This window comes from Cyclopterus lumpus, chromosome 4, assembly GCF_009769545.1.
Source record: "Cyclopterus lumpus isolate fCycLum1 chromosome 4, fCycLum1.pri, whole genome shotgun sequence".
Taxonomy (NCBI): Eukaryota; Metazoa; Chordata; class Actinopteri; order Perciformes; family Cyclopteridae; genus Cyclopterus; species Cyclopterus lumpus.
Genome location: NC_046969.1, coordinates 9,264,996 through 9,289,524, shown reverse-complemented (window position 1 = coordinate 9,289,524; position 24,529 = coordinate 9,264,996). Strand labels below are relative to the sequence as shown.

General features: G+C 44.8%; 2 protein-coding genes across 6 annotated transcripts in view; both read right to left on the bottom strand.

Moving 5' to 3' along the window:
* Positions 1-6,627: 6,627 nt before the first annotated feature.
* On the bottom strand, positions 6,628-12,253 carry gfi1ab (growth factor independent 1A transcription repressor b). Its single transcript, XM_034530658.1, has 7 exons — positions 12,119-12,253; positions 9,917-10,276; positions 9,126-9,311; positions 8,324-8,700; positions 7,892-8,029; positions 7,549-7,714; positions 6,628-7,366 (listed from the first exon to the last, which is right to left on the bottom strand). Exons 2-7 carry the CDS (start codon positions 10,026-10,028, stop codon positions 7,188-7,190), a joined length of 1,158 nt encoding a protein of 385 aa, XP_034386549.1. The 5' UTR covers positions 10,029-10,276; positions 12,119-12,253; the 3' UTR covers positions 6,628-7,187.
* A 238-nt stretch (positions 12,254-12,491) lies between these two features.
* Positions 12,492-24,529, bottom strand: part of evi5b (ecotropic viral integration site 5b) — a 28,023-nt gene continuing 15,985 nt past the window's right edge. For 2 of the 5 annotated variants that reach the window (XM_034530656.1, XM_034530657.1), the window contains exons 10-18: positions 23,942-24,002; positions 23,798-23,851; positions 20,947-21,078; positions 20,681-20,821; positions 20,243-20,401; positions 19,708-19,854; positions 19,269-19,364; positions 16,000-16,095; positions 13,328-14,387 (exon numbers count right to left, since the gene is read on the bottom strand). In XM_034530656.1, coding sequence (XP_034386547.1) covers positions 14,088-14,387; positions 16,000-16,095; positions 19,269-19,364; positions 19,708-19,854; positions 20,243-20,401; positions 20,681-20,821; positions 20,947-21,078; positions 23,798-23,851; positions 23,942-24,002 — 1,186 coding nt within the window. In that variant the 3' untranslated portion in view covers positions 13,328-14,087. Of the gene's footprint in view, positions 14,388-15,999; positions 16,096-19,268; positions 19,365-19,707; positions 19,855-20,242; positions 20,402-20,680; positions 20,822-20,946; positions 21,079-22,197; positions 22,348-22,728; positions 22,762-23,797; positions 23,852-23,941; positions 24,003-24,529 lie in introns of all 5 variants that reach the window. The other 3 variants (XM_034530653.1, XM_034530655.1, XM_034530654.1) reach the window with 3 other exon arrangements.

The following is a 24,529-nucleotide window of genomic DNA, read 5'->3' as shown; positions in this document are numbered from 1 at the left end:
GCTTCCTTTCAGGTCATCTGATCCGGACCCTTCTCTGAATTTACAGAATCTTTTGTTTCACTGCTACTTGTGAAGGTCAAGTTATTTTTTCAGATATTATATTATTAATTAATATTACTTCCCATTTATTAATTTTTTGATGACTTAACCCACTGTAATTTCAATCTCGTTAAATATCCTAAAAATTAAGTTTATGGACGCAGCTTATCAGTATTCCTCTCTCTTTATTTCAGATGACGTTAAGTGAACATTATCAGTGGGAAGACAGTTCTGAGTAAACAGACAACACTGAGTAAAGAAGGCCAGATCAGATTCAGCTTGGCTTCATTAATGTTTCAGAGGATGCCAGGGGGAGAATGGGAGTCGCTGCACTGCCGGGATCCATTTCCTTTGACCGTGGCTTTGTCATTTTGGATCAATCCCACCCAACGCAGCCTGTTGTAAAGTGGCTTGTCTCTAAGTGGAGTGATTGGCAACATTCTGGCCCGTGATGAAAAGATTTAAGAGATATTGGGTTCATGTTTATAGTTTCTTTTGCCTTGAAGACAACGCGCCGTGTCGGCTTGCATTTAGATAAAATGAATCTTTTATTCACGGAGAACAGAAAAAGGGGTGGGGGGGAGAAAAGAAAACACCTTTTCTCCTGCAGGAAGACAACATATAAATATAGTAATTATTTCCGCCACTTTCTCGCTTCATCTTCCCCAACCGGGGGCCAGTGTAAACCTCTGGGGCTGTGGAAGTACTTACCATCCTACTCCTCTATGCTGTGATCCCCGCAATGTCATTACTGCGCTTTGATCCTGCTGCAGTCTGACACATGACCACACAGACCCCTGAATGGGCATTAGTGCAGGCTTCAGCAAACCCAACATCTGTGCCTCCCAGCACTGCCACCGCTCAAATCATTCATTAAATCAGAACACAAAAAGTAACTTTACTTGAATGCCTCAGCATAAATATTTGATCACGGCTGAGAATAAATCTTTGTCATTTTGTACTCCTTCCACTGGCTGCGGGCTCCTCTTATAGATCCCCATCACCTCGCTCGCCCGCCCCCCCCCCCCTCTCTCTCTCTCTGCTTGGCTCGGTCATTTGTGAAACGGATCTTATGAATTTTTTAGAAAGATTCATAGCTGCAATCAGGCCCGGTTAAGGCCGTATCACAAGGTAACATGTTCTGCTGCCACGCTCGCTCACAAATCATGGGCCTTCTGCAAGATGAGCCGGGCCGAGAGAGGTTTCGTGTGCTTGTTTGAGAGGCCCACACTAAACTTTCCTCTGTTACTACTGCGTGTACATTTTGGCTACATGTTTTTTTTTATTCATGCGCAGTTCCTTATATAAGGTCACTCGTTCATTTAGAAGTGTTATTTACTTATTCATTCACAAGAATCAAAGCAGATTTGATGTGGCTTTTTGACACCGGCGAACACAACGAGTGAAACCGATTCCTACAAAGTGATTTAGATAAAGTACAAATAGTCGTATTCACGTCACACTCTTGCTTTTTCTCAACGGCCGATTGAACTCCAGGGGGACGTTCAGTGTTTCTATGAGGGTGAATACTTTTTGGCGGCACTGCAAGCACAAGGCTCGGTATCATTTGTGTGGCGACCTTGATTTTCTTTTAATATTCAAAGTTTCCATCGTTCCCAAAAAAGTATTAGCCTAATTAGTACTTTACTGCACAATGAAGAGCCCAGTCTTATTCTTGCATTAACTGTACAGCATGTAAGCTTTACACTCACACACATCCGACACCCAGCGATGTAAAACCTTTTACGAGCGAACAGGAAGACCAGCTGCACACTAAAAGGCTACAAAACTCTCCATCTTGTCACTTGTGTTCAGACGATTTCCTTTCTGTGTGTCTTCGTTCCCCCAAAGAGAAGGGAATCCTTTTGTAACCGGGCCTTTTAGCCGGAGCGGATCCTGTTAATGTCACCTTTAGGATCCATATGTTATTAGACATGACTTTGGATAAAAGATGAAACCCGGCCAACAAGGCGAGAGAGAGAGAGAGAGAGAGAGAGAGCGTGGTGTAGAAGCTGTAAAAGGATTGAACACAGGTTCAGAATATACAATGATATGTGTAAAAAACACCCAGAGAGCAGCACACACACACACACACACACACACACACATTATAACTGAGCGGCGGCAGAGCAGCCTTTTTTATTCCTGAGTGACAGCTCACATCCAAATTGTCGAGTGATATGTAATGCTAAATGAACCGGATAAACATGTCTTTAAATGAGCAACCTCGGCACCACCACCCCCTAACCCTCTTTCATCAAACCTGTGGGCCCCTATCCCATCCCAGCCTGCCCCCGCCCCCCCGATCCCCACCACCAGTCCCCCACGGACTCATGCTGTTCAGGGCCCCAGACCCTCGGAACAGAGCCCTGCTAATGGAAAGCTTTCAAGGTGGCTGGAGAAAAAGATGTCGGCACTCATTTGGCCTCCACCATCTTTGTGTGTGTGTGTGTGTGTGTGTGTGTACGTGCATGCGTGCGTGCGTGCGTGTGCGTGCGTGTGCGTGCGTGCGTGTGTGTGTGGTCATGGCTTTAGAATCCCACGCACACAAACACCTCGGGACACGCCATTATAAACAGGTCCGAAAACTGAAAACAACAACACTGTGTACACAAACACACGCTTGCATTGGCCTGCATTTCTGTCCAATTATATTGAACTAAAAGGTATTATTATTATAAAAAATGTGTATAAAGGGATTCACTAAATTTATAGAGTGCATTTCTGAACAGACAACCACAACAATGAAATACAAACTATGATATAAATATATAATATAATAGACAACTCAACTGTGGACATGAAGAAACAACTGATAAAGTGGGTCAGGGTGAACCATAATAAAAGAGTGGTTTAAAAGAGGGATGAGGCCTCGTCTGCCGGCTGGTCATGAAATGCTTTAAAGGTTAGCAATCACATTTTGAGTCATCTCTGATTTCAACCGGCAGCCAATGCAGAGAAGTTGAAACAGGTGTAATATAATCCTTACATGCACCTTCGAGGTCCGAGAGGCTCGGATTAAAACACAGGTCACACATTCTCTGATCAGGTAAATATTACTCCAATATCTTTACACAGCAAATAGTTGCTATATTAATGCTGTGAATATTGTACAGTGAACTATTGTTGAAACAACTTATTCTGTTCAAATTCATGTTCACCCAGAATGCAATGGGCAAGATTTATCGTATATCCTAAATTGGGCTGCTATGACATCACAACACTCTAAACTAAGTCATGAAACTAGGAAACATGTTTTTTTTTCATGGTGTAAACATGTAAAACAGCAATTCCTCAGCAAACATGCCACACTAAAAAAAGTCTGCATTGTGTGTAGCTGGGGTCCTGGGACAGTGTGGCGTATATGCCACACACACACACACACACACACATACGTGTTCAGCCTGTCAGCTGCCTCGCTAGTGTCTCCTGTTATTATTTTCCTCTCATTCTTCTGCCTTTTCTTTTGCGGAGTCATGAATAATTTGTGCCTCCGCCTTGTTGCTCGATGACAGCTGTGCAGTTGGTTTTGCAGTCTGTTTTTTTTTTCCCTCTCTTCTCAGATCAGGTGAATAATGAATAAGCCTCAGCAACAAAAGAGCTATGTGTCCTATATGTACCCTGCTTGCCTTCATCTGTCCCAGCTTAGCTGGCGTGTCAACCTCTGAGGGGGGGAGGGGGGGGTGGGGGGGGGGGGGGGGGTCAGGTGAGCAGCAAAGTCTCTCTGGTGCGGAAAGTTTCTTCAAAGTAAATGGACAAACAGAATGTATGAAAACAGTTTTATTTTAAATATAATTATCATATGTATGTATGGGCAAACAGCTTGCTGATAGAAATCTCTCTCTCTCTCTCTCAGGTTATCTCCCTCTGCAACCCGTCAGACCTGTGTGAAATCTGCTGATTGCAGCGGGAGAGCAAATACCACATTATTATTACAATATACACAGCAGCTCTGCTCGCCCTCAGGGAAACAATCCCACTGGCCCTCTCTCTTCGTGGCGTCTTCCCGTATGCGCATCAATCTGTCCATTCACCAGGTGTCCCTGATTCTCTATTTACTCTTGTCAGCTGTTTGGGTGTGACGTGGATCTTAACAAAATTAAAATAAATGTTATTATTATTTGTGAGGTATTCTTCCGAGGTATCAGATTCTCTCCTGCCGTCTTGTTGGCCTATACGTGGTATTTGTCCACCACCTGCCTGACAATAAAAGGCCTAAATAGTTAAATCCAGATTGAGAATGAATCCAGATTAAGCAGTAAAGATGTTTAAAAAAAGAAAAAGGAGAAAGAAAATCAAAATCAAACAGCAAAGTGTCAAAAATCTCTCTTTCATTATTCATGTTTAATTTGGTATTCATAATGAATCATCCAAAAAAAAACACAAAACCCAGACGCTGAACTTTCTAATTGCACAACTATGTCTGTCAAGAAAAATTAATCCAGTCGTACCTCCGGGTTTATGCATGTGGGGCCGTGTGCACAGATGTGTGTGCACTTTACGGACCAAGACGCAGGCCTGGATTTTGGAGCCTTTGGACTGCAACGCTCTGATTACTCGCCCGCTCCGATCGATCGAGCCGTCTTCTATTCATATTTGATATGCCTCGCGGCAGTGGGGTAATGCTTTAAGGGGGGAAAAACCACCCGTGCCCTTGGAGGAAATCTGGTCAGCCTAATGGCTCGTTTGAAGATTGTTTTTGCTCCGTGATTGTGCGTCGGGAGCGCGCTCTCGGAGGCAACCACGCAATGGGGTCTGCCTCCTGAGAGAAAGTTGTGGGAAGTGACGTCACACCTTTAATGGCGTATACCTACCTGTACTTCATGGGACCTGACAGGGAATATGACACGTAAACATTGATACGTAAGAGCAATACCTTTATCAGGGTTTGGAACAACAAAAACATGTTGTTAAATAGTCATTAGTGACAACAAAATGATGCTCATTCTACACCAACTATAAAAAATAATGAGCTATGGAGAGAAAAATACATTTCAATATTTGATCATGTTCCGAGACAATGCGATGGTGTGCGTGCGTTAAGGGCCCAATAGGCCCGCCCACCGGACACGCTACTGGCTGCCTCCGATTGTTTAAGGGTTAATGCGAACCTCGTGGTGAGTCCAACAGGAGGCCACGTGTGCCCGAGACCAGGCGTTCCAGACTGCAGCGGCGAGTCTCTTTAAACGGGACCTAAAAAGCTTGGGGGATGTGAGGGCGAGCTTATTTTTATTTAAAGAGAAGAAGAAGAAAAAGGACGCAGCGCCCACGTGTGCCGCTCCATTAAGTCTTGCTTCAAACGAGCCTCCCTGTTGTCCTTTTCTGTTCATCTCGGGGTTTGAAATATTCAGGCCTGAATGTTGTACGATTCTTTTTTGTTGTTGAGGGGGAAGTGAGGCGTAAAAAAAAAAAATCCTTTTGAGTCAGTGATTTCAATCAATGTTGAAGGAAGACGACTAACTGATTGTTCCTTCCTATTTTTATTTTGTTTGTATTTTGTAACCTTGTTCGAGTTAGAAAATACGAGATGGTTCGAGAATAAAATGATGACAGCGGTGTGAAACTCACCCAGCCGGCAGTTTTAAAGCATCAGTGCTAAAAAACAAACTAAAAAAACATGATGGGGGTTATTTGAAAATATAAAATATTTTTTTTAAACGGATTCATATGTTTCATATTCATGAGGTATATTACCTTCTGATGTTGACTGAATTGAAGTCTTTTGGATCATTCTTTTGGCCACTTTACATAAACAGTCTGATTTAATTGCCGGTGTTTTAATGGGTTTTATTAATTCCTCATTTCAAACGGATGTCCTGTAATCCAACCGGAGCCCCTCAGATTAAATCTGTCAACTCACTTATAACATATTAGCAACTATATTTCAAACTCCCTGCCAGCAGCAGAAATCCCTCAGTGGGTCGCAGCTGCTGCATGTGGGTGCTTGTCTGCAGCTTTCTGACAAAACTCGTTTTTTTTTTGTTTTTTTTTAAATAACAGCCATGAGGGTAAAAAGAAAAAGGAAAAAAAGCATCTGGTTGACGGTTAAATCTGCTCAGACTGTTTTGGGTTCAAACACATGCTGCAGTGGTCAAAACAAACAGGTCGCCTCTGGGGAAATCACAATCACGGCAGCAGCGTGTTTAAGGTCCTAGCCCTTTGTTTGTTTGTTTGTTTGTTTTTCAGAGAATAACTGTAATTCACCTCAACACTTGTTAAGTGTTGTTTTGCAGGTGGGAGATTATAAAGAAGCAGTTTAATTGAATTACTGGCAAAGCGAAAGGCGTTGCTGATAATAATAATAATGCAACATTGATATTATATATAATAGACCAATTCTGGGAACGTTTGCTATAATAAGGCCTTTTTTATTTTCAGTCTGTGGAGATTTCTATATAGATTTCTATATATGTATATATATATATATATATATATATATATGTGTATATATATATGTATATATATATATGTGTATATATATATATATATATATATATATATATATATATATATATATATGTGTATATTCGTCACTACAAAAAAGCTGATTCTGACAGTAACATGGTGCAAAATGGAAAATTCCGTGAGCAAGGCGGTGACGCTGCTGTTTATTAAATCACAAAGTCTGTTTTGCCAGCACGGATCCGCACACAAATGAAAACAAATCGCCTCGATTCTTTGAAGAAGCGCAGATTTCTATCTGTAGGCTTCAAACCGTCGATCCGGTTCTCGTTGTGGGACACACAGCTGGTCGCGGCTCAAAGCCCCCCCACGCTGATTCACATCAGTCCACAAACACGAGACTTTTATTTGATTGTGCTTCAGCACAATTCACAGCTTATATCTGGTGTTCTGGACTTTTAGAACAATCAGCATGTAGGATGGTAGAATAATTAGTGTCTGCAAAATTCTGCAAAAGTCTTATTCGTGAGTTTTCTTTATTAAAATAAATAAATAATCTGCATATCGGACGAGATCATTGTGTATATATATTTAAAGTATGTATATACATATATCCAACGCAGTCTTTCAGTCGTTTTTTTTTGTTGACAAAGTGGATCAAAGTGAGTCTTGATCCAAGAAAGAAGAAGAACAAAATCGTCTCTGTCAGATGTCCTCCCTGAAGTCCGATTACATGACGTCATGCTTCACTTCAGCCGGTGCTGCGTCTCTTTGTGCCTCCGCAGGTCCACTTTCCTCTGGAAACCTTTCCCGCAGAGGTCGCAGCCGAAAGGCTTGTATCCGGTGTGCTTCCTGCTGTGCGTGATGAGGTTGGAGCTCTGGCTGAACGCCTTCCCGCACACCTGACATTTGTGTGGCTTCTCACCTGCACGACACAATTAGGAAACATGTAAACTGGGGGTTATTTTTTATATTTTATTGAACATTAGCTCAATGATGTCGCGCATCTGGAAGATCTGGGACTATACGCGCACATGACGCACAGATCCTTCAAGGAAAGCATCTATTATGTGTGTTGCGTTAAGGGGCTGCGTCTACTCCACTCGCCTGTGTGGATGAACGTGTGTTTCTTCATGTCGGACTTCTGGTGGAACCTCTTCCCGCAGTACTGACAGGGGTACGGCCTCGTGTCGGAGTGGATGAGCAGGTGCGTCGACAGAGTGGAAGACCTCTTGAAGCTTTTACCGCAGATCTTGCAGTCGAAACTCCTTTCCTGAAACGTGACGCAAGAAGCGGGGGTTAGTCATGATTCGAGTCAGCGCGCCCATCCTGACCGAAGACGCAGGCTGACAACAACACGCAGAGGAGGTGCGAGCTGCAGGAAGCGGTTCAAAGTGTGTGTGTGGGGGGGATGGGATGGGGGGATGGGGGGGGGAGAGAGAGAGGTCACCTGAGAGTGCACGGCTTTGTGTTGTTCCAGACTGACTCCGTGTCCGAAGGTTTTGCCGCAGATTTCGCACGCAAACGGCCTGGTGCCGCTGTGCGATCTGCGCACGTGCACCTCCAACCCGTGCGGAGTAGAAAACACCTGCACGGTGGATGGAAAATAACAGGAGAGTTTAGGTGAACATATACATGTGTTGTGGCCATGTAAATATAGTTCCCGTTGTGAAATATCTTTAAAAAATAATCCCGTCTTTGAGGTCTGAGGTCAGCTATGTGTGTCAGCTATTTTGTAACAGCACCATTTTTTGACATGAAAAAAATAAATATTATTTTTCATTTTAGATGACTAGCACTGGCGGTTCATAAGCTGCGAAACCCATCCATGTGTATATGTATCCCCACAAAGCAGAACATGCGCGTGCACCTCCACCCTCACCTTACTGCACTTGATACACTTGAACGCGCCATTGAGGATCAGACTGGAGCACAGCAGGTCCGACTGGGCCTTCGCCGCGTGGCCCTTTCCGTGCAGACCCCCCTCGGGGAACAGCAGAGCCGCAGCGTGCCTCCTGTAGTCCCTGTACGTCTCCTCGCCCAGGGCCCGGTCTGCGTACAGGGCCGAGTGGGTGCTCCGGTCCCCGTAGAAGGACAACGCCGCCGGGCCCCTTTCCACCTCCATGCCCGTGTGGAGGCTCGGCTGCACCAGGGGCCTCAGCCCCGGCCCCGGGTAGCTGCTCCAGGCATACGGCCGGAAGGGAATGGCGAAGGGCTGCGTCTCGTCCACCAGCGGGGAGAGAGATTTCTCAGAATCCACTGGAGAGGGGAACAAGAGGACATGATGAAAATGTGATGAAACTGGGTGGAAGCGTTTCCGGGAGCAGAGGTGTCCGATGGGACCGATGGGTCATGCAATGTTCTTTCAGGGAATTCCCAGACGGTGATGCCGTTCGGTGGTAACCATAATATCGGATGTAAGCTGTATAATAAAGGGATTCAGGCCTAAATACAACTATAAATAAACAAGCAAACCCTAAAAGTAGCATAATAGTGACAGAAGGATAATATAAAATGTGACAGAGTTCTTGTACAATTCTACAAAACATGTAAACTCTTTATACCGCAAGGGCCCCGCGTACTGTTTGTAAGGGAACTGATCTGTGAACGTCCTAATTCAACAAACACGTATTAAAATTAAAATTAATAAAACTGAGAATGCGATGCGCCAGTGTGGTGCCTACCCGGGGATGCAGAGGGGGACGGAGGCCTCCAAAAGTCCTCGTAGAGCGAGGAGCGACCGCACAGGCTGTCTGCGCAGCTCAGCGGCGACTTCGGGGAGAAATCCTCGGCGTCGGCCAGGTGGGAGTCCGGAGAGAGGCCGTACGGGTCCACCGACACGTCGGAGTCCTCTTTGAGCTGATCCGCGTCTGAGGGGACACGCGCAGGACATGCAGTCAGCATCGTCGGGTGTTTTTAAATGTCACTGCACAGCTGTGATCTCCTGCAATCTTCGGTTATGCTATTGGAGGTTTAACAACTATGAAAAATCATAATATAGGTCACTTGGATTAAAAGGATGGCACTATAATGTTTCAATTGGAACAGGATTACTGGGTGTGCAAAAGACAATATTACCTCATATATTGCAATAACTTAAAAAAAACAATAGTGGTTAAATGGAGAATAGAGCTTTGTGACTGTTTTATATTAGCGTGGAATCTCAAACTATGTGTGTACCAGCTGGTTAAACATCAGAATTTCCACTTTGATTTTTGTTTACGAACTTTTTAAAGGAAACTATTTAATGCTTATTTCAATATACTCGACATTTTTTTCCAGTCCTTTAACCTGTAAAAAAAAACGCCATCAGTATAGACGAAACAACCCTTTGTATGTGTCATCATTTAATATGCCTTCAGAATAATAAATCTCCTGCAATCGTTGCCATAAAAAAAATGGAATATCGAATGATATATTTTAAGCAATGAAGACTGATACAAAATAAATAAAAACGGAATCATTTCGCACACACCTGAGCAAATATGCGCCAGTAGTGTGTCCAGCCTACTGTGGTTATCCTCCAAACTCCGGGGCTGGTGGTAACTGTGCGCCTTCTTGCTCTTCACCATGAAGGAGCGAGGCATCTCTGACCCGAGAGCGGACGAAGCGCGGAGAAATAGTCCAGCTGTGTGGAGAGGAGAGCCGGCGGGTGGATGCTGCTGCTGCTGCTGCTCTGAACCCTGCAAAGACCCGATCTCCACTGCGAGGAGGTGCGCGGTCCGAGTGCTTTAAGAGATGCGACGTCGGACCTGACGGAGCATGCGCACACGGTGCGCCCCGTCTGCCAGGTGTTGCGCGGACAGGTGTCACTGCAGAGACTCCGCTCAGTGCGCTGCGAAAAATAAATAATAATAATAATAATAATAATGATACTAATAATAATGGGCGCTTTAGTGTTTTAGTCTCAGCACATTGTGCTTCTTCTTTTTTTTTTAACCCAGGTGTTAGGAAAACCGTCTGCAGCGGGGGCGACGACGTCTTTCACGTCAATGCAAACACACTCATTTCAGAACTTCACTCGAAAACAGGTGACGATGATTTCATGCGTGGAATTATCAGCGGTGGATTTTATTTAGACAATGGGTGACTTTTACAATCCGTACTTTTAACTTGTTTTGTGTGTGTGTAGTCAAGCCCGCCACCTGGAGCCGTTGGTCCCCCCCCCCCCCCCCCCCCCCCCCCCCCCCCGACCCCTCACACCCCCCTTCGCCTCAGACTGCAGCTCGTGTCTCCAGAGGAGCTCGTGGCAATCAGGAGAAGCGAGACGGGCCTTATCAGCGCCTTGCTCAATCCGACAGAGGCAGAGGAAACGCGGAGGCGCACCCCAGGGTGTCTGCATGGTAAAACAATTATAAAATAAAAGGGCGGGGGAAACTCTGACTCAACGGTTCTCTTCTGCTTAATATAGATCATAATCACTTTGAAACCACCATATAATGAGATAACAGCGTATACAATAATTGCCAATAATCCATAGTTTGGATCTCAGGCTGCATGAGTCCACCCACCCGGCAGGGTTCGGTGGGGCTTCGTCCCGGTCCGGTGGTCGGTTGGGCCGCAGGCTGCAATTATGTGACAGACACTCGCCGCCGCCCCGCCTGCGGTGACAGTTTCACGTTACCCTGGGCTTTATGTTCAAAAGGAAGAAGCTAAAAAACTGACAATTTGTTTTGTGTTCGGCCAGGACGCGGCTTGGAGCGCCGGTTAAGCGCCATTACGCACCGGACAATAGTCGCGCGTCCTGGCGCCTTTTGATCCACTGCAGCTGCAACACGTACATCCCAAAACTAAGTGATGCAGTGAGGTGGACTTTGATTATCGAGAGGAAAATAACCTTCGGAATTAATACAATCATTCATATATTTGATTGGAGTAATGTTACTGATGAGCTTTTTCTTCTTCTTATATTTGACCAATGAGATCATGCTTGTTTGTTTATTTCCGTTAAAAGATCACAGAGATGCGTCGCGCGCATTCAACATATTCTACATTCACATGTGAATCTGCTCAAATCACTTTATTCCATATCTGCGATGTTGTACAACATATACAACAAACGATATTGGGACACTCATTATCTTATTGGCCCGCACTGGATGCGCGCGCTCGTGCACTATCAGAACATCCCTTTGCGGCTTTCTGGCAGCCTATCAGTACACGGGGGAGGGGAGAGGGGGGGCAGGAAATCAAAGCGCCACATGCAGAGCTCGATATGACGCCACACGGCCGGTGCTTCCGGACACCGTGTTGGAGGAGATACGAGGCCCACAGCGACAAAAGGAGCAGCAGCCGAGCGGCTGTCCGGAGAGAGCCGATACGAGGCTTTCATCACGGCCTCCAATGTGGCATCATGCCATGGCGTGTGAAAGAGAGTGACATAAAACACGTCCAGTGCCATAATCATAATCATTGCAACAACAACAATAATCCTAATAACACAAAATGTGTGTTATTAGGATAATGTGTGTAAATGTGGGTTAAATTAAATAATTTTGATGTGGCAACAGAACCAGTGGCGTGTTTGGCACAGATGAAGAAGTTGAACTTCTTAAAGTGTCCGGGGCTTTACAACCAGCCTGTTAAAATGTGAATAAACCGTCACTGAGCCATGAAATGCATGTTCAAAATGTCAAGCATCATCAATCACTGCAATGAAAACATTTAAATTACTCACAATACTTTGTTGTCTCGGTCCAGGCCTTTGAAACCGCCCATTCCACTGAGATGACACTTCTGTCTGATATCACTTGTACTATATTTGACTAGACTTAAATAATTAGGCAGCGTGACGATACAGACCGGGGGAAAGAGAAATGCTCTTTTCAAATGTGGTTTTCTGCATGAAATGATTGGTAGTTGAGGCTCAGCTTTGGAAACCGCGAGAAATCACTTCCTGAAAGCAGTCAATCTAAGCGAGAATCTTCACAGGGGAAGGCAAGCGCGGCGACGCCATCCTGTGAGCTCAGTCATCTTAACACATCGCAGCCTGAGGAAGCCCGGCTTAGAGGCCTGCTGCTACCTGCAAATAAAAAGAAACCAGTCGAGGAGTTTATCAAAGTTTTTATTGTGAACTCATCACACACAGACAGACAGACAAACACACACAAATCTCATTTAGTCTCCAGAGTGTGCCAACTGCTCCATAGTGTTGCCATGTATGTCCTTACTGCACTGCACTCAAAAAAGTGCCAGAACGTGTGCCTCCCCCCCCCATCAAACAACACGTGTTCATCCAAGTGACATCAACTCAGAAAAAAACAAAAAGATTTAGACTTTTTTCTGTTTCCCCCGGACATGATATGGCCTGATATGACATGACAGGATGCATTCAGGAGTTAGTGTTCGATACAAACATTCAGAGGAAGTCAAAAGCCGTGCACACACCCGTGGGTTGGGGGCGGGGGGGTTCCTCGCCACATGAAATGGAGTGGAACTGGCCTGCGTGGACAAGCATGATGCAAACAGATCGTGCTTACTTTGGTAACACTCGACGACTCGACGACCCCCCCAGTTTGTGTTCATAAAGTTTGAACTCTGTTGTGTCGTCTCAGCTTCATCTCCCAGTTCAGGTTCCCCAGGACCGCCGTCCATCCCCCGTGCAAATTTCGTGACACAAATCTTCTGCCAGACATCGCTCGCATTTAACTCATCGGCTCACCTCGGGGCTCAATTTGAAAATAAAGTGGGGATGCTTTCGGAGAAGTCAGTGCAACATCCACCTGCACTGACTATGAACTGCTCTGACGAACAGCCTTCTGATGAGGGGAAAAACTGCTTCTTCTTTTTTTCCTTTTCTCTCTCTGAACAGTAACTCGCCTCATGAGGATTTTCCTTTTGTCTTACCACATGAAACTAACCAATACCTCCCTTTTTTGTCTTCAGCATTTTTCTATATATTCTAAACATCAGATATGCAATAGATACATCATTTCAAGTTCAAAAGGAAAAAACAAACATAATATACATTTACATATCTACAAGTATGCAGATGTCACATTGACCTTGTGATACACTGGCCCTGTGAAAGGCATGCGGCATGTGCTAAGGCCCAAACGTCAACATTAACCTCAAGCCAGCGCTTGAGACAAGCGGCTTTGATATTGGCCGCTAACCAAGACAATAGATATGTATTTACACACACACACACACAGGCTTTTACAATTCAGCCTCTGCATGATGGACACTTAGTAGTAACGGCATCGATACGAGTTTGATGTTAATTTTTAAAATGCTTTAAAAATATAAAAACACGCTGAATGAAGTGTGTAATAGAACATAAAAGGATTTATTGCACAGTCTCTTTCCCTGTGTTGTACCGACAGGAGTGGGGGGGGGAACAGAGTCTGATGCGCTCCACGTTATAATAAAGTCTACTGCTGAGGTCCACGCTGACGGTCCGCTCCCGTCGACAGCGCTCAGGTGTTTGCTGCCCTCGGGAAGAGAGAAACGAAAAGGGACGCAAACAAAGCAAACTAAATCCTCAAGTGTGATCCTCACGGTATGAAATGATGATGCATTTCCCCATGAAATCCAGAACTCCAGATCTTCTTCTCCTCTGAAGTGGCTGCTGAAAAACACCTCCTCTTCCTCAGCGAGCGACGGCAGCCTCAGTCCTGACTCTTTCGTGGCCGGCGGGGTGCTCGTCACACGGAGGTGGACTTGTGGCTGCCGCTCAGAGGTACAGAGAGTCGCAGGGACTCGTCGTCCTCTTCGTCGTCGTCCTCCTCCTCCTCGTCATCATCACTGTCGCTGTCCCCGAGGTTGACGCGCAGTCTGATCCGGTCCCTGCATCTCTGCTGGGTGTCCTGGAGGCTCGGGCCCTTGACTCCATCTTCATCGGAAGACTGGTAAGACTCGTCGTGTCCCACGTAGTGATTGACAATGTGGATCCCATCAAAAGTGGGCTGATTGGCCAGGCTCCTCTGTCCTTTTAAGCAGCAAACCTGTGAGAATAGGCACGACGAGTATTAGGAGCGTTAAATGTGTAACTTCTGAGGGAGAAAACCAGGACGGACTGATATGACATGTACAAACACAATGGGTGGAATTGTCAGTCATTTTTAAACAGAGTCACTGACAGACGGAGGGCGATGTCTTGGAACATGCATGCATCCATTCAACCACAAAGCAACAATGCCATTCCTAAGACACAAATCGTGTGCCAATACTACATGCCCATGTACTTATAATGTTCAGGTCTTGCAGCTAGTATACAAGAAAAAAGTGCACCAAGAGATGGTTTTGCAAAGATGCAGTACTTTACATTTTTGTTAATTTGTCTTCATCCCACCATTTCCTTTGTTTATTACATGGATAGGACAGTAGTCTCAACTGCACACAAACATCTTTGGAGAGTCCCTTTTTCCAGTGTGAATGCACTCAAAACCTTCTCAGAACGAGTGTGTCGTACGGATCAGGGACAAAGCTACGGTGTAATTGTTTCATCGGTGAAGGAAAGCTCCATCTAGGACTTTGTGGGAGACGGTGCTGAATGTGTCTCACTGAAAACTTCAGAGAAGTGTCTGTTCTCTGCTGGTAATCTGGTGTGTGTGTGTGTGTGTGTGTTAGTCAACAAGTTAGTCCTCATCCTGTCAGTCTTTTGCTCTATTGATGAGGCGTGAATGTCATCTTTAAGTGGCATGTCAAACTAAGGTTGCAAGTACCTCTTTCGGTTCTGCATCAAGCAGAGTGGGCGGACTGTAAAAACTCACATTGCTGTTGAGCTGATGTCCCTCCTCCTCCATCAGCTCCAATGGGGAGCAATGAGACTATTTTGGCTGCACAAATAAAACTAACCGTGCATGGATGGGACTTTTCTTCTTTTATAACCGGATGTTTGGGGTCAAAAGACCAGAAACGACGAGGACCATTGGACACATCAGGTCGTCTTCCTCACCGCCAATTCAGAGCAGTTCACTGTCACTTCCCTAAAGCTTTCCGTGGAAGCACTCGACCCAAAACGGGGCTAAGGTGGGAGCTGCACGATGGTCAGTGGAATGAAACGTGGCACGTCTGTGCCAACTCACCTGAGTCTGTCTGACGCGCAGCAGCCAGACATGCAGGGAGAGACGCATTCAGAGCACAGTACACCACACACGAAACAAAAACAAGCCTACGTTTCCCTGCGCCCGTCTAAATTTGGCGCTCTGCCTTTCCTGTTGTTGCCATGCAAAAAAAAAAAAAAAGAAGGAAATTGTGATGTAATCAACATCTGACATCAATATGATGCAGATTTTAAACTCATTATATATATATATATATATATATATATCTTGGCTATCTGAGAACATTGTCTGTGTCGGTATCTGCAAGACGTATCTGCAAGACGTGTGTGCACTGTCAACTCTGCACCGGAAGTCTCTGGGTGTAGTTAACGCTTCTACTAATCTGTTAGCCTCAAAGAAAGAAAAACACATCTCTGAGGCAAAGTTGTGAAATCTTCTTGAACGCTCAATCAAAGAACTGGAAGCAGCAAAATCTGAACTTGTACCAGGAAAATTAATAAATTAAGAAAAAAATAGTGCGATTACTAACGGACCTGTTGCGAAGTCTCACCTCATGCTTTAGTTCTGCTATCTGGTCTTTGAGGTCGCGGATGTACTGGCTCGAGTCTGTGTGGTTCAGCTGGCCTTGGACCTTTACTTCTTCTTTCTGTTAGTGAAAGAGACACATGGGGTTAAAAAGAAATAAGATACACATGGCTTTCCTGAAATACTGAGGAAGGGGAAGATATGTGTTAGCATCTGCAGAGCAAAGTGGTTCAACTTGGAACAAAATGATAGAAGCACTCCAACTATTTAATAAAAAAGCAGCCTCACAAAGTGACACACACACACACACACACACACACACACACACACACACACACACACACACACACACACACACACACACACACACACACACACACACACACACACACACACACACACACACACACACACACACACACACACACACACACACACACACACACACACACACACACACACACACACACACACACACACACACCCACCCACCCACCCACCCACCCCCTGGGGATGAGGCTGGTCGTTAGCTTTAGCAGTTAAACAGCCCATGTGATGTTTACCTTCCTTGGTGAACACATCTGGAGGCATCAGAGACAAACACATACGCTATTTCAAACCACAGGCTGCAGTTTGGAAAAAAAAAGGCAAGATGAGCATCCACAGCAGGGGTGGAGGGGGGTGGAGATTGATTCCTGTGGTGGGGTTGAATAAGGCGGGTCCCAGTGAGCTTCTTCTTTTTTTGTAAACAAGAGAGATTATTCCAACAACCTGCTGTTTTTGAGGTTTCGTCGCTCCACAACACTGCACCAATAAAGGGGCAGGCCGTTAATACGACTTCCCTGTGCTCAGCTGTGTGAATCAACAGGTGTCAGGCTGCACCCTCAAAAGTCGACCTCTGGTAAGGTCTAACATACGGCGGGAAGGGGAAACAGGCTTTCTCTGTGAAGAAGCCCCCTCATGTTTCAGTTGGCACGCTCACAGCACTTGTATTTGTACACCTTCTGTGCATCTCAACAGCTTATTTAGAATCTGCACAAGACGTCTGTGAGGGATGTGTGAAAATGTATGACTTAAGTTTGATTTTGACTGAGATTAAACTTCCATGGAATCGTTTGCCGCTCAATAAAGACCAGACACACTCCGTATAAAATTGACGTGTATCGAATTTTTAACTGTGCGTGTCATTCGTTTGCCCTTTTTTTCTTTTATCTTTTGCATATTTAACATGTGAAATTAATCATAGTTACGAGCGCTGGAGCAAACATGAGAATGTCCTTTACAATCTAAAACATTTCATATAAATCTATGAGCATGTCTGAGAAACCTCAAAATAAACCATGCATGTCACGTTCGGTAGAGCCTCGGCCTCGAGGCGAGAAAACCACTTCCTATCAGCCCAGAGGCCGCGGCGGGGCTGCGGCGTTCGGCAGACTGCGATAGTGAAAGAGTCATGCGCGTGACATTTCGCGGGCGAATGGCTGTTTTCCATCGTTACTCTGTGGTTATTATTCGTTTGCATCTCTTGATTAAAATCTCTGCGGGATTATCTGTGTTGCTGTTGAGGGACAACCTGATCACCACATTGCCCAAGAAAGCGGCAGATGTTCACCGCCGACGTGCGTCACGCCATCTCTGACGAGGGAGGCAAGGAACTGATTTATTTTTTACCGTTTCTTGTAGTTGAAGCAAGTTTTCACCCACAGCGTTAGAGAGCAAGTAACCAAACCACAGACCAAGAAGACACAGCGATTTCAGCTCAGGCAGAAGTCAAGCCAGCGCAGGCATCCTCCTCCTTTTCTAGACACTGATCATTAAATCAAAATGGGGGGATAAATGAAATGTAAATGCTTCTGCTCGCTATTGAGGGCTCATTACGCCGATTCTAAGAAGTGCGAAGGTGGCAGCGGTGACTTTGGTGTTGGATGTTGATGCACCATCGCTTGGTAACCAAACCTCAGACCACACTGTGTGATTGTGTGTGTGCAGGGGAAGGCTTTTTTGTCTGTAGGTGTCATACTTATAAATAGTCTTCAGGTCAGACTCTCTGAAACACAGGAATACATTTACAAAACCAACTCCCCTCATCTCAAATGTCCCTCCCCCCCGCCTATATCATTACAGCTGTGTTTAATATATTGAAGATTGCCATTCATTGTCCTTATACACCAGCCTCCACTTATAGGCCTCCACAGGAGCAGTTGTAGATTCATTATTAAACACTTGTATCTTCGTCGTGTTATCAACCATTTATTGACGGCTAATGTACTTTTTACAGATGTCAAATAGGGCGACGTAAAGAAAAGTGTTCCAACTAAAAGGAATAAATACTATTCATACTGCATTTATCAATTCCAGCAATAATGAGGATATAAATATTGTATTTCTTTGTCTTATCCTATTTACTGTATATTTTTCTGTCTTCCATGGAGCCTCCCAGCGACATCAATGTGAAACCACTTATCAATCAGAACGGCTGAGTGTCGGCGGGGTAAGAACGGCCTGTATTTGCTTTAGTCACCCTTGTTGTGTGTAGCGCTACATTTGTTTTGGGATAAATAATACAGTTTTTATTTGTTCACTCCTCCGTGTGTGCCCAACTGCATTAAATGTCAGCATCTGAACTGAAAAATAAAAGAATATAATACATTTTTTTCTCCAGACAATCTTTTTGTCTTTTTGCCATTGTCTGTCATCCAAAATTTAAGTCCCAGCGAGACGTCCCACCGGAGCAGGTTGGATGATACACATTTATTTGTTTGTATTTTTATTTTTTATGCATATATTGTTAAATAAGTGTACAATATGACCAGGGATGTGATCTAAAAGGGGAGAAAGTAGTTTATCCATTTCATCTCCACTTTAAGTTTTGGATAGATTCTGTTTGAGGTGTGTTTTTACTAAAGTTTAAATTCTGTACTGAAGTGTCTATCATACCATCTCCGGCTGTGCTGTTCACCATGCATGTCTGTGCCACTAAATCAACAGTTACAAACATGAAATAACTCTGCGTGGTTTGATCAGATTTGATTGAAACCGGTGTTTCCTTGGCAACATAAGCAAGCAACACAAATAAAGAAATCTGTCTTGTTAAATACCTACTTTAGGTCTAACTTAGATAATGATATGTAGGAAACAGTAACTAAGAAATATGCTGAAAATAGCTCTGAAAATAAGAACATAACTCATACACAACTATTCCTGGATGGGACAAGGCTCTGGAAGTGTAAATGTGGTTTGAGAAGTAGCTGAGGAAATCAAAACCTGACGTTACAGACAACAAGGAGACTTTACCTGAATCTCAAGCTCTGAGATCTGTTGCTGGAGTTCAGCCATGGCGGCAATGTTGTCAGCTTCCCGCAACCTCACTGCCATCACCTTTTCTTTACTCTGCAGAAAGACAAAAACAAAGAAGCAAAATTACGGTTTTGCCAAAGCCCCGGGGGAGAGGCTGAGAGGCCGGTAGAAAAACATGCATTGAACAACATTTGTGTTTTTCAGAAAGAAAGAAATACTATCAGAAACTATCAAAAATACTGGTTATATAACAAGATATATCAAGCATTAAAAGAAACATTATGTCTCAATCAAGCTCAAGAGAAAAGCAGACCTTGAACATAAAAAAACCAACAAAAAAACAATAATAGTGTATATTATCTTTACACAATACAAACTTTGAATGGATTTAGATTTAGCCCAAACAGGGGTTTGTGCCCTGTGCTAAGTGTTGCACCTTGCACTCAATCTCAGCTTGTCTCCGCTTGATCTCTTGCAGTTGCCCATGCAGGTCTTTATTTTGCACCGTCAGCGTTTGCACACACTCCTGGAGACAGCGACCCTCCTGCTCCGCCCGTCGCAGCTGGTTACTGTGAATCTGATTCTGTGTGAGCACAGGTTGTACATAAACAAAATATGTTTACCTTGATAAACGATCAATTCCAATACACAAATATCTGCGATAAAAAAGTGAATGATTGTTTAGATCACAGATGACTGCTGCCCTCTGAAGGAGACAGTGTGACAATACAGGTAGAGAATTCACTTCTTTTTTTCAGCTCATTTACTGTTAATTAGAGAAACTGTAGCTCCACCTCACCTACTTAACCATCCATACTACAGCACACCTTTTACTTTCCTGCGATTATTTGCATTATAAAAGGCCAGAAATGTGAGAAATGTGTAAGAATGTAAAAAAGCAGGACTAAACATCAAAAGAACAGTGAGCTTTATAGGGTTCATGTGGTTAGGAAGCCGACGTGACATCTGACCTGCGTCTCCAGCTCCAGCATTCTCTGCCGTGTCTCCCGCAGCTCTGCCTGGGCCTCGGCCTCACGCAGCCTCACGCTCATCAGCTCGTCCTGCAGCTCGCTCAAGGTATTCTTCCTGGTGCTGTCCTTCCAGCGACCGGCGGTGCGTGCCAAGTGGCGCTGAGGAGAGGCGTTACGGTCCGTCACATTTTCCATTACTTATTAAACGGATACGCTTCCCTTTTCACTGACATGGACATTCTGCTCTTTCAAAAAAACAAAAACCATGTCGGACAGAGATAATGTATGCAGCTGTCATGAGGCTGCATTCCAGGCATTATGTCCATATTTTGGTAAATCATTAAATCATTTCTTTCATCTCAGCTTTGAGATTTTGGTTGTATTTTCCTTTACAACAGAACTAATGTACTGACATGCCACTGCCATGTCGGCGCTCACCTGCCAGTGCTCTTCCAGGCCTCTGACTTGCTGCCTCAGCTCCTTCAGGCCGGTCAGAGCCTCCGCCTCTCTTAGCTTCACTCCGATCAGCTCCTCTTGAAGACGCGCCACATTGGTGTCATCTGGGAGCGATGTGTTCCTCTAAACAAGGTGCGGGACAATGACACGTTGCAAAAGTGTGGCAGATACAGCCAGGTCGGGTCATGCAAGACTATTGTATGTTTGCGAAATATTTAGGCAGTACATTGCGTACGGGAGCAACACACCTTTTCAATATCCAGGATCTTGTCTTGCATCTCCTTGAGAGCGCACTGAGACTCCGCCTCCTTCAGTCGGGCCTGCACCAGCTCTCGCTCCAGCTGCAGCACGGACTCCTCAGAGTACCGAGGGGCTCCCTTCTACAACAGGACATATGCGTGAGCACGGACAGAGCTACGAATGTTGATGCCCGGGTGTCCTCAATGTTGACATTTAATGAAGATAAATATTCAACATCCAGTAATGTAAACTAGGGGCCCAAAATAAGTTCAGTCCATGAGATATGTACAGCTGATATATATATATATATATATATATATATATATATATATATATATATATATATATATATATATATATATATATATGACTGAGCGATAATTTCTTATGACAATTTACAGAATTCCCGTGGTAACGTATCGTGATTAAACCATATATCGAGATACACAATTAGTCAATTAGTCAAGTATTTAATTCCCCACAGGATTAAACAAAAATAGACTTTATCATCTTTATCCTTCACATACTACTTTTTGGCCATATCTCCCTACTATGTTCTTCTGGAAGAAAACACACCTCAATGCCTCCTCACTCCACTGCAAAGAATTGAACCACAATTGCAGCGGACACCAACCCCTTTGCCTTTCCCTTTCACATACATAATTCATGACTGCTCATTGAGGAGCAACATGGCAAATTATGTAAAACATTGTAACGCTTTGCACATTATCGTCCGGAATGCAGCCATCAATAATTAAGAGCGCTCGGTCGATGGATATGCAACGAGAGGATTCTGTGAGCAGGATGCCACGTGTGAAATCTACCAGCCGGTGAGACAACTACTTACATATTCATGACTGCATTTCTGAGAATGCAGTCAGACAGTAAGGTGCCTGAAGTGTGTCGTACTCCGTGTCCCGATGTGAATTCATGCATGCCCAAACAGATCATTACCCAAAGCCGATGTGCAAAAGTGAGAAAAACCCTGCTCTGCCACTGCTATGGATTTTGTTGCTCGGCAATACGCATCAACTGGGCGGGTAACCGTGACACATCAGAACTGTGTTTTTTTCTGTACTTTACAGGCCCAGGTCTTTAGCACAACACATCATCTTGAAATGGTCGTCCTGACCTTTTGGCACACAACACAAACTGATCTAGGGAAACGTCCCGATCTCAAAGTCTCAGCTACCGTCACGGACTGGGCGGGGCCCGAGCCAGTGCAAGCTGCCAGCTGGGGACTCGGTGGCCCTCCTTACCACTTGCGGCTGATGCGGCTGGAGCTGCCTGCTGGGTGTCTTGGCCTGCTCCAGCTGAGCACCGGCCTCCTCGCTCTGCTGTTTGAGTGTGGCCAGCTCCCGCTTGACCAGGTACAGCTCCTCTGCCTCCTGAGCCCGAGTCACTTGACCCTTAACATAACCAACCGAGGAGGAGTGGTGTGAGCACGACATGAAGTGGGAAAACGAGAGGGCGGAATGGATGGGCGAATCAGAGGAGAAGATGAGGGATTGGATTTCCTAGAGGACATGCTTAATTCTAGCAACGTGTGATTTATGTTTACCAATTCCTTTGCTTTCTTCAGCTTTTTCTGACATGCTACAATGTGCTATTTCATGCACTTATTCGACAATCTGGTTTAGTTCTTAACTCAGAGAATCATTAGCGTTCATTAACTTCTGCATTATCACTGTGTTGTACTAATGATGAGCATGCAATGCTAAGAGAGAGAGAGAGAGAGAGAAGGAAGAAGGAAGTTGCAATATGAGTAATAGAGAAAATTAGGAATATACCTGGATCAATCTATCTGCCAAGGAAGCACTTTCCTACAAAACAGAAATATCAGCAAGAGACAGCAGAGGGAGACAATCCAGAGGACAGTTTAAAGCACACAACAACAAAAGAACAATTGATTGTTTAAGAGAAGAAACGCAATGTTCATTTCCCATCCAGAAATATATCTGTTTTCAGACTGGAGAACCCATGTTTACATTCAGGGTTAGAAAAGGAACATTGCATGCAGGTGTGGTGAAAAAAGTGCAAATAAGTTGGAGGCGGTGCAGATAACAGGGTCAGACAGGAAGAAGGTAATAGCGACTAGAGTGAGGTCCGGGGGACCCAGCAGCACAATAACAGTGTTAAGGAGCTACGTGTTGATTAACTGAACGGAAGCTGTGGACTTCGATGTGGTCCATCTAAACGGTCGAGCCGCTCTGTTAGTGAAGAGTTAAAAAAGGGGCCCTGGGAGTTACGTGACAGATGTGTCAGAGAGCAGCAGCCCCGAGCTGGTTGGAAGTAACAGACTCATTTAGACCACAGTGTTCCTTCCCGCAGGCAAACATGCCGTCGCCCCCCCTTGCTATCCATGGCAGGCCTCATGCACGGTGCCTTCACCAGCGGTAGCGCGCGCGAGCGAGCGAGAGAGAGAGAGACATAAAAAGTTGCAGGGCAATACTAAAACAGTGCAACTCGGGCATGCAGTGCTTTGCGACCTGGACAGCATCAAGCCACAGCCACGTTCGCGGTCCGAACGGGCTCGTTAAAAGCATCTGCCTCAGTTAGTGTCTGTTATTCGAGCCACAGGCGGTCACCGAGACGCCAAGACCGGCGTCTGTTTTCCAATTTATCTGCAATCGGAAAATGCACCATGCTGCACCAGCCAACCGGTGACGGTTTATCATGTAAATGGACTTTCAACTAACAGAGAGCCCAGTTAGTGAAAGACGAGACCCCTTCATTAAGAAGAGAGATGCATGATGCGGGAGCCGACACAGCTGGATGGGGTTAATGTTGTGCTGGCAAGCATTGTATGACTGGTTATTCTGGTGACGAAGCACCTGTGACAGACACTGCTGCACTCACTTTCTCCAGTGTGTCTATCCTCTGCTTCAGGAGCCGGTTCTCTGTCCGCAACCTCTGCAAAACAAGAAATTGCAAAAATGTTAATAAAAACACAGAGTGGAGCCTTTAGATCACTTCTTTTAACAATCAACAACGTCCACGCACCTTTATCTCCACCTGCTCCTCCATCTCTTTAGATTTGATTGTAGTGTATTCTTTCTCTAACCTGAAAGAAATGTCAGTGAAGACCAGAAGGTTAGCGCTCACTCACGTAATGAAGACAGAAATCTGTCTACTGTGGGGCTGAGGTACCTAAAAACAAATAGCAGAAATTAAAAACAGGGCCAAATATCATAAAACTTCAGCAAAAACCTGCAAATTTGTTTTCAAAGCCATAATACCAACAAGATACGTGTACATGTTTTGTAGCTCTAATTAAGAATTACTGTGTATAGGAGTGCCTTATGGTTAACGCACATGCCGCGTTACCTCAACGTCCCAGAGTCCATGCCAGCTGTGCGACCTTCGGTGCTTGTCATCACCCTTTTTCTACCCTATTTCCACTCTGCCTATACTGTACACTGTATAGCCAGGAGAGGGTACTTTACAAACTTTGCAATCAAGGCTGAAAATGTTGTTTAAAGTAAAAGAATAATTGTTACAGAAAGGTTTGGGCGTTTAATTGTAAAGTTAATGAGGGAACCCAGAACACCCGTTGAGATGGGCCAACCAGGATGTGCGTTTTACCCAGAG

Bases quoted from the DNA above. Each gene is read 5' to 3' on its own strand.
- gfi1ab (XM_034530658.1), bottom strand. From the start codon at position 10,028: ATGCCTCGCTCCTTCATGGTGAAGAGCAAGAAGGCGCACAGTTACCAC. The intron at 8,701-9,125 runs GTAGGCACCACA...TCCCCTCTCCAG, and splicing joins GTCCCCCTCTGCATCCCCGG to TGGATTCTGAGAAATCTCTC. The intron at 7,367-7,548 runs GCGAGTGGAGTA...TGTGTCGTGCAG, and splicing joins ACACACGTTCATCCACACAG to GTGAGAAGCCACACAAATGT.